Source organism: Hyperolius riggenbachi, chromosome 10, assembly GCF_040937935.1.
Source record: "Hyperolius riggenbachi isolate aHypRig1 chromosome 10, aHypRig1.pri, whole genome shotgun sequence".
Classification (NCBI taxonomy): domain Eukaryota; kingdom Metazoa; phylum Chordata; class Amphibia; order Anura; family Hyperoliidae; genus Hyperolius; species Hyperolius riggenbachi.
In genome coordinates this window covers 74842356-74852267 of record NC_090655.1, presented here as the reverse complement: position 1 = coordinate 74852267, position 9912 = coordinate 74842356, and the positions used below count along the sequence as shown (strand labels likewise).

Here is a 9912-nt window from a genome sequence, read left to right as displayed (position 1 = left end):
CATGATGACCACACTTGTTATATGACCCCGACCTATGGACCCAAGATTGTGGGGTCACCAAGGAGACAGTGGGAAAGATATGTGAGTGTTGGTAGTCCCCATAAATTGTAGGTATGACCCTGAGTACCACCCTAACCAGTTACTGATGTCATGTCAGTAAGACCCATCTGAGACAGTCATTGAGGCCTAGAATGCCAGTATATTTGGAATGTATTTTTATTATTTACATTTGCTTGGTTTTGTTACATATTGAAGTTGTATTTATTGGACATTACAGCAGTTTAAGCAGCAACAATTATCACATCAGATTAGCGATAGAAGAGCAGGACAGCGGACTCGGTGATCTCCTTGGAGGCGCTCCACCCGGCACGTTTTCCATAGCCGTCCCAGTCCCAGCCGGCAAAGTCTCCACACTGGCGGGGGCTGGCTTCTGGAAAAAAGCCGCCTCCTCCTAGGCAGTGCTGCAATAAAACATATGTAGTACATATCAAATCAGGTAATGGGCAGTATTTAAACTTCCTTTCCTTTTTTCCTTTTTTTATTGGGGAGGGCAGATCTGTAACCCTAACACCCGGTACAGACTATGCAATTTCCCATCAGATAGATAGTTCAATAGATAATTTACGACAAATCCGATCGGATTTCCAATCGTTTTTCTGATTGATTTTCTAATCACTTCTATGCAAATCGATCAGAAAAACGATTGGAAATCAGATCGGACCTGTCTGAAATGATCCGTTCGACCCATCTATCTGACGGGAAATTGCATGGTGTGTACCAGGCTTTAGACTGCAGCCGACTTCTATAGGTGGTCTGTGTTTTCACATCCATATACCCTGGACATCTAAAAGCTCTTTAATACAAAACTACTTCTGCCTGCAGTAGACGTCTATGGGTGTTTTTGTGTCCACATATCCCCTTACCACGGATGTCTCAAAGGCGTTTACTACAAGGTTTTGGCTCAGTGCCAACTTTCTACTTTACTTGTGAGAATCTGGGCTGCAAAAGTTTGTAGTAAAGAAAATCTGTAATGAACTTTTCCAATATTTAAACTAGCTGTGCCATATTTTGCCAATAAGCGTGGATAACATCTCCTGTGTGAAAACTCAGGGGGGGGGAAGATCACAGGAGCCTAGTGAGCTGGCACAGGAGCCACAAGTGTGCTGGCTGGCCCAGCTGCCCCTTCTCCCTTGCCCGGCCATCATAGCAACAGGTGTCCCTTAGCATTATTTAGCCAGAGGTACCCTCAGTATTAACCTCCTCAGCGGTAAGCCCGAGCTGAGCTGGGACTAAGCCGCCGCTGAGGATTTCTCAGCCCCTGGTGGGCCGATTTCCTCACTTTTTGCTTTGTTAGACACAGCTAGCACTTTGCTAGCTGCGTGTACAAGCCGATCGCCGCCGCTCTGCACCGATTCGCCGCTACCCGCCGAGTTAGAGAGCCCCCCAGACCCCTTGCGCAGCCTGGCCAATCACCGCCAGGCTGCGCTATGGGGTGGATCGGGACTCCCTACGACGCCATGACGTGGATGACGTCATCCCGATCGTCACCATGGCAGGGGTGGGGGGATGCCGATGCACAGCGGCTATCATGTAGATAGTGCTAGGATAGCTACATGTTTTTTAAAAAAAATGTAAGTGCTGCGCCGCCCCCTGGCGGTTTTAATAGACTGCCAGGGAGGTTAAGCAGATAATGGTGCCCCGGACTGAAGTAAGATCTTGCCAGTGGAATGCAGAGAGCTGGGTGAGTAACCTCTCATTTACTCTCTGCTCAGGACTCTGCATAGGGAAGGCATAAGGGAGGCACTAGGGAAGGTGAGTGAGCCACCTTCCCATTATCAGGCACCTGTAGGCAAAGGCCTACAGTGCCATGCTCAGGACTCTGCATAGAGAAGGAGGGATGGAGGCAATAGGGGAGGGGAGTGGACCACCTTCTCATCATCAGGCGCCTGTAGGCACATGCCTATAGTACCATATGGTAAATCCGGCCCTGATCTGGGCCATTTACTCCTATTTAACCCTTTATAGTAAGCAGGGAAGGGATCTGCAAAGTGGGGGTGGGCCTTTGATTGTTTACTTAATAAGGGAGGTGACCGGGTTACCCCATAGGAACTTTATCTTAATTGCATTCTCACTAGTGGGTTCACCACCATTGCAATACATTGGAAAAGCGTTTTTTGGGAATTGCTAATCCCAGCCCTAATGCTTGCTGTGTGGGCAGTTTGCATAATGGTAGCTTTGTCTTAGTAAATAGGCCCTCTGCCACTACAGGTTCCCTTTTTAACCCTCCTGGCGGTTTGTCAAAATCCGCCAGGGGGCAGCAAATACGTTTTTAAAAATTTTTTTTTTTTCATGTAGCGAGACGAGGTCTCGCTACATGATAGCCGCCCCCAGCCCCTCTGATCGCCGCCGGCTTCCCTCGTCGCCAAGGGGACTCCGATCCACCCCACAGCGCTGCCTGGCACTGATTGGCCAGGCAGCGCACGGGGTCTGGGGGGGGGGGCGGCTGCGGCGACGCATATAGCGGCGGATCGGCGGGTAGCGGCGGCGATCGGGCACTGCACGCAGCTAGCAAAATTGCTAGCTGCGTGCAGCAAAAAAAAATTATGCAAATCGGCCCAGCGGGGCCTGAGCGGTGCCTCCCGGCGGCATAGCCCGTGCTCAGCACGGGCTTACCGCCAGGGAGGTTAAGAGCGCAGAGGTGTCCAAGAGGACCTGCAGTACTCACGTGTTCTGTGTTGCAGCCTGTCACCTTCACACCGGCACACATAGCCATGGCAGCTTTTTCTGTGTTAAAAACACGAAACTGGACATATCCGGCAGTGAACTCAGCTGTAAAGAGTGGAAAATACATCAGCATCGTCTTCTTTATAAATGGTACAAAACTAATAAAAGGTGGCCATTACCGATACAATCCCACAGACAAGCAATTGTTTCTCATTGTTTCTTGTAGCAGAACAGTGGCGTAGTGGTTAGCACTCTTGCCTTGCAGCGTGGGGTCCCTGGTTTGAATCCCAGCCAGGGCACTATCTGCACGGAGTTTGTATGTTCCCCCCGTGTCTGTGTGGGTTTCCTCTAAACACTCTGGTTTCCTCTCACATCTCAAAAACATACAGAGAAGTCAATTGGCTTCCCCCTAAATTAGCCCTAGACTACAATACGTAGACTACACGATACATACATAGACATATCTGTGACATATGTAAGGTACGGATTAGATTGTGAGCCTCTCTAATGGACAGTTGTGACATTCCTATATACTCTGTACAGCGCTGCAGAAGATGCTGGCGCTATAAATACTGAATAATAGTAATAATCGTTAAAATTGATTCGAAACAATAGGTTGTGCCCTCTTATGTCCAAAAACCTGCTAATTAACTCAATCAGTTAATGGAAACAATCCAGCAGTCTGATCAAACTGGTTATCACGTTTTCAGCCATTAGCGGGCACGAACAATCATTTCCAATTGCTCATAACCATGATTGGATTGTTAATGATTGGATTGTTATGGAATAGTAATGCTGTCCTTACTTGCTCCATTTGGGGAGTAGTACGATCTGGTCTTCTCAATGCTTCCAAAGTCATACGTAACTGCAACAGCTGGGCCGTTTTGTTGCAGACAGTTACCGGTCCCGTACACCACAGGGTATTTCTAAAAACAGATATATGAATCAAGTTACCACGCTATAAACTAAAGATATTTGTCATTAATTAGTAGATTTGCAGTAATTGGTTTGTTAATGATACAAAACAATGGAGGTGATTTTTTTTTTTTTTTAAGACTATTGCGAAAAAAAGTAAGCAGTTAGTTTCTATATTGGGAGTTATATTGTTCTCTAGTCTTTAGTTTATGTACTTCATGGACAAATTGTACATTTAATATGTATTTTTCTGTAGATCTTGGCCATGATTGGTCAGTTTATTGGTGTAAGTTTTGTTATGACTTTTTCTATGGCAATAAAACTAAGTGAAGGAAAAAAGTAAGCAGTTAAAACCGAAAAGAACTGACAGGTTTTGGACTAATCATCTCCTCATGGGGCATTCTCGGAGTTAACTTTGTTTTCAAAAGCATTTCCTGAAAGGCAGTTGCTAGGTCTATCTGCCAAAATAGGGTTTAAGTGGGTAGGGAGGGTGGCTGGTATCTTTGTAACAATTCTTTCCAGGGAATGCTTTTGAAAAGAACAAAACAGAGATACTGAGAACCCCCATAAGGAAATTGACTAGTCCAAAACCTGTCATATTTTAACTGCTTATTTTTTTCTGCAATAGTGGTCTTTTAATTGTCTGAAAGATTTAATACCCTTAGCTGGGTGATATCAGGACATAGAGGACTTGTTGAGTTTCATGTGCAGAACACCAGGCTGTTCTGGGTTTATTAACCCTTTAACAGCCAATGTATTTTAGCATTTTTTTTAATTTCTTCTTCCTTAGATTTCTTAGCTTCTTATTAGTACTGCTGTAATGTATATGTATGGCCACTTGTCATGAGGGGGCAGTGTGAGACAATAAAGAGGGCTTCTGCTTTCAGATTCTATGTTTTTTGCTTGGTGAAGAGAGATCAAAGCAAGCCAAATATTTATAGCACAACGAGTTCTGCAGGCTGAAGACAAAGGCAGTGCATTATTTTAAAGTGTGATAACTCATTTGTGCTGTTAACAGGTTAAACGTATTGTCTTACTGTGGATATAGGCATGTTACTACAATAGCATGAATGCAAACAACATTTCACCAAGTCTCACTGACTTCTGATATGACCCAGACAGTTGCTGCAAATATTTCCCCCTTGGTAGTAGGTCCAGTGGCTTCAAAGGACAAGTTCCCCACAATGTGATTGGCCCAATAGGCTGCCTGTCACTTGAAAGCCAGCTCGTCCTTTGAAGCTGAGGGCGGGTTCAGTGGAGAGCTCATTAGGTTCAACGATGCGCTTGTTAAACTATAGGAGCATAGCCTAATTTAGCAGCGCACGCTATGGCAGCATAGCATAGAGATTATTACCGTGCACTGCTGTCATTAAGCTTAGGGAATCAACCCCATACTGTTGCAATTCTACCAGTACTAACACTGAGGAGGCATCACCTGTTAACCTATTAGTGCCATGTGGGTTACTGGGATAAAGCATGCCTTGCAAATAACCTGCCGTGTAACGCACTTGATGCTAATGAATTCGGATCAGTGAATAATGGCGCACAGCGCCTATGCATAAAAATGGCGCCGCATTAAAAAGATACGCTTATCGCTATTTATCGTTAGTGCTGCATAATAATGGCGCACAGGGAAAAAAAGAAGAAAAACGGCACACACTAACGTTATTTATCAATAGTGCCATACATTTGCCAAACAGCAGACATTATTGCCCACAGTAACGTTATTTATCAATAGCACCCTTCATAAGCCAAACTGCAGACATTATTTAGCTGCAAAACGGTGAATGGATTTAATGTAACACTGTCAAGGTTAGGGTTAGGCACCACCGGGGGGGTCTTAGGGTTAGGCATCACCGGGGGGGTTTTAGGGTTAGGCACCACTGGGGGAGTCTTAGGGTTAGACACCATCAGGGAGGTCTTAGGGTTAGGCACCACCACCAGGGGGGTGGTTAGGGTTAGGCACCACCAGGGGGGTGGTTAGGGTTAGGCACCACCAGGGGTTGGTTAGGATTAGGCACCACCACGGGGGTCTTAGGGTTAAGCACCACCAGGGGGGTGGTTAGGGTTAGGCACCACCAGGGGGGTCTTAGGGTTAGGCACCACCAGGGGGCTCTTAGGGTTAGGCACCACCATGAGGGTCTTAGGGTTAGGCACCACCAGAGGGTGGTTAGGGTTAGGCACCACCAGGGGGTGGTTAGGGTTAGGCACCACCAGGGGGTGGTTAGGGTTAGGCACCACCAGGGGGGTTTAGGGGTTAGGGATAGGTACAGAGAGGGTTCTTCTGTGTGTTAACACTAAATAACGATAAGACTTTAACGTTAAATAACAATAAGGCTTTAACGTTAAATAGCGATAAGCGGCAAACGGATTAGCGGCAACACCATGCGCCATTATTCTCAGGCGCCATTTTCAGATGGATCCAATGAATTGATTAGTACTACCTGCACATGGCAATCCTATGGCAGTTTAGTGAATCAGAGCCAATGTTTTTTTACTAAAAAAGGTTCTGCCCACGTTGCTAGGAGAATCTTCAGCGCTCTTTAGACCTAGAAACTTCAGCGCTCTGTTAGACTTGTAAGATCTGCATATTTATGTATGGACTACATTTACATCTTTTATTGTTGCCACATACGCTGCTATCTGATTATGTAGCTGTGCGGTTTGGGAGTGGAATAGAAAGTGCCATAGCAGCCACAGTAACTGCCATGTGGCCTGGTGCCTGGAAGGGGGTCTGCTGTGCCTCCCTCAGTTTGCCTTCTTGCTATTCTTGCACAACTGCCCCAATTTACCCACAGTGACTGCTCCCCTATCTGGGCCCAACACCACACAGCATGTAGCAGGACACATGCAGCTGTGTCTTCATGTCCAGACCTACACAGCAGGGTTTTTTCACACAGTGATTCTGAGGCAAAATAGAACAAAATAGAGCCAGGAAATTTGGGCGCAACATGTGCCGCCATGGGCCGTAATGTGAATTACAGCTACAGCCGTGCTCAAATTACTTTACTTCTTTTGATGGCACCTAAATGACTTTAAAAACAGCATAATATGGCCAATGGCTGGTAACTGAATTACATCTTTCCCTCTGAGTCCATGGTGGCCTGAAGGAGGTATAGTAAATAATTAACACCGCCGGGACGGTGCCGTTTTTGCATGTATGCTTAAGGTATAAAGCCTAGAAAGGAGAGATCTGTCACTGTGAGGGAGACCAGATGCAAGAGCAGGAGCACCCTATGAGAGCGAGTGGAGACCAAGACAGCGGGGAAATCGCTGTGGGGCAGAAAGGGCAATAGAGACCAAAAAAAGAAGGGACATCGTTGTGGAAGAGAAAAAAGACCAAGAGTAGCGCGAAAAGCACACTATAGAAGGGCTGGGGAAACAAGGAGCAGATAGGAGCACACAAATGAGTAGGTGAGGGTGTCAAAAACAGATAGGAGGACACGTAGGCATACCTCCCAACATTTTAAAATAAGAAACCGAGACACTGGCCACACCCCTAACCACACACCCTAACCACACCCCCAACACGCCTACCAACGTTTTTTGAAGATTTTTTTTATTTTATTAATATTTATGCCCTTATATATTTTTTTAATAAATATACCCTCATACACCCTGCCCGTGGGTGGGGAGGAGGGTAAGGGTGCCCGTGGGTGGGGAGGATGGGTGCCACTGCAAAAAAAAAAAAAAAAAAAAAATGATCGAGGCGCCAGCCGTGCCTAAGTGGTATGCGGGATGCGGCAATAGCATTACTACCTCCCTCCCTCCTTCCCTTGAGATCTGCCCCCGTGTCCCCCATAGCAGAGTGCGTAGCGAGCGGAGCGGGCTGTCATCTTACCTGCGTCCATGCACGCATACTGATGTCTTTATCCAGCTTCCTGCTTCCTGTGTCGTCACAGGAAGCAGAGTGAAGCCGGACATCGGTATGCGTGCATGGACGCAGGTAAGATGACAGCCCGCTCCGCTCGCTACGCACTCTGCTATGGGGGACACAGGGGGGCAGATCTCAAGGGAAGGAGGGAGGGAGGTAGTAATTCTATTGCCGCATCCCGCATACCACTTAAGCACGGCTGGCGCCTCGATCATTTATTTTTTACTTGCTGCCCACTGCCGCCCGGGACTTGGGGGGCTCATACCGTGATAGCGGGAGAGCCCCCCCCCCCCAAATCGTGACGGTCCCAACGAGATCAGGACGGTTGGGTCCTATGAGTAGGTAGTGGATAAATCAGGAGCCCTGCTTGGAGAAAGGAGAGATCACCAGTAGAGAAGAAAACAGTATCGGATGCAGGGGAGACCTGGAGCAGAGGGAAGACCACTGAAGAAGGAGGAGGCACTAGAAGTAGCATTGAGGGAGGGCAAGAGCAAAGGGAAGCAGGATTGAGTGGATGGGGAAAGGAGCAGAGTGAAGCATAATGGGGGAATTAGGAGACCAGATGCAGAGGAGAGTACAATTGGGAAGTAAGGAGAGACTAGGAGCAGAGAAGAGGACAATGAGTGGGCAAGGATCAGGAACATAGGGGACCTTAGCTGATAGACTCTCTTAGCTGATAGAAATCTCTACAGTGCGGACACAGACAGCATTGGGCTTTTAACGTTACAATCAGAGTTATTAAAGGCTCAGGATATGTTAATGTATAACCTACAGAACTAGGTTTTTCTTTTGGGGGGGGGGGGGGGGTAGAGACATCTGGTGTGGCATCAAAGTTTTGCTGTGGAATTACATGATTTGTAGTTAATATCCTGTGCAAAACAGTTGTGAAATGTGACTGTAGTGTCTGTCTGTGCCAAGTATGCTCAGGTCTGACAATGAGTAAGGAGTCAGTGGGTTACTTACCTGGTACAGCTGGAAGAGGTTACCACCTTCCTGTGCGAAAAAGCCATTGTCTGTACGATATCTGAGGATAGCTGCATTTCTCCATTGAGACAAAGAGGAGTCGTTAGGAACGTGCCACACACTCAAATCTTTGGAGGTGATATCGTAATAACCAGGATTCTACAAGTAAACAGAAGATTAGCGTTAATTTGGAATACTCACTTCTGAAGTCATAAGCCTGATGGGGCAGGTTTCCTCTTCTACTCATGTGTCAAGTTTTTGCAAATGCCTGTTTCCTTTGATTGTAATCTACACTCCTTACAGATGTACAGTACTGTGTGCTTCAGAAATAAAGGATAATAATAATAAGAGGCGCTAGGCTGAGTCATAGACACCTGTTGCTGTATGCTCCATCCCCTATTGCCTGATGAAGCGGGGCCACAACTGTGAAACGCGTTGCTTTAAACCCTTTTGGCGTGTATATAAATAAAGTTGCTTGTTGATATAATATCAACCTGTTTTTGTGTCTGCTTGGAGGGGGTAAGTCCACCACTGACTCCCCTGTTTGTTTTTTTTAAGTTGTAGCTACATTTATCCTTTTGGCGCCTCTGTTCATTCCCACAATGATAATAGTAATGCTACTTTAAAGAGGAACTGCAGTGAAAATATTATAAAGAATACAATTGCTTATTGTTTACATGTATAGACTTTTTTAGTCATTGTTTGGCCTTTGTAAAATCTTTACTCACCCTGATTTACAGTCTGAAATTTATAACAGGGGGAGACATCGTCAGTTCTGCCAGGTGATCTGTACAGAATGTTTGTTACTGAGAGTTCTATGCACAGAGGGAGATACTGCTTGCTTGGCAGTTGGAAAAATCCATTATTTCCCTCAATGCAACAAGGTTCACAGACAGTAAACTGTCAGGGCCATGGTCATGAATCTCATGACATCACACTGTGGGAGGAGTTTCTCCACAATATCAGCCATTGAATATGATTACACACTCGGCTCCCATCCGTGCACAAGCAATGCTTTACTGCGCAGGTGCAAGTACAGCCTGCACAGTAACAGGGAGTCACTTGTGCATGGCTTTTTCCTTTGTGCACAAGTGGCTCCATGCTACTGCCCAGGGGCGCGCCATACTTGCACCTGCTTGGAGCTGTATTCGCGCCTGCAAAAGTGCAATCACAAAGAAGAATGTGCTTGCCTGCCGCAGTAAAATCAACATCGGAGAAGCCTGAGGATCATCCAAAGACCTTACTTCTACCTTGGTAAGTACTTTATCTAACTGTATCATTAAAAAGGTCAAACTTAAATAACATACATATAAATACATTTCTCCCAGAGTCTAGCACCTCATGTAAGATTCTGAGAGTTTTCTTTATTTTCAAAAGCACTTACTGAACTTCAGTTGCTCAAACTGCCAAACTTTTGTGTGATCAACTAAGAAAGT

The 9912-nt window shown here is 46.0% G+C and overlaps 1 protein-coding gene across 1 annotated transcript in view; it reads right to left on the bottom strand.

Annotated features, from left to right (window-relative positions):
• Positions 1–200: 200 nt before the first annotated feature.
• The window catches only part of LOC137536186 (intelectin-1-like), a 32385-nt gene continuing 22673 nt past the window's right edge, over positions 201–9912 (bottom strand). Inside the window, exons 5-8 of the mRNA XM_068258279.1 lie at positions 8477–8635; positions 3530–3650; positions 2726–2829; positions 201–461 (exon numbers count right to left, since the gene is read on the bottom strand). Coding sequence (XP_068114380.1) covers positions 309–461; positions 2726–2829; positions 3530–3650; positions 8477–8635 — 537 coding nt within the window. The 3' untranslated portion in view covers positions 201–308. The remainder of the gene's footprint in view (positions 462–2725; positions 2830–3529; positions 3651–8476; positions 8636–9912) is intronic.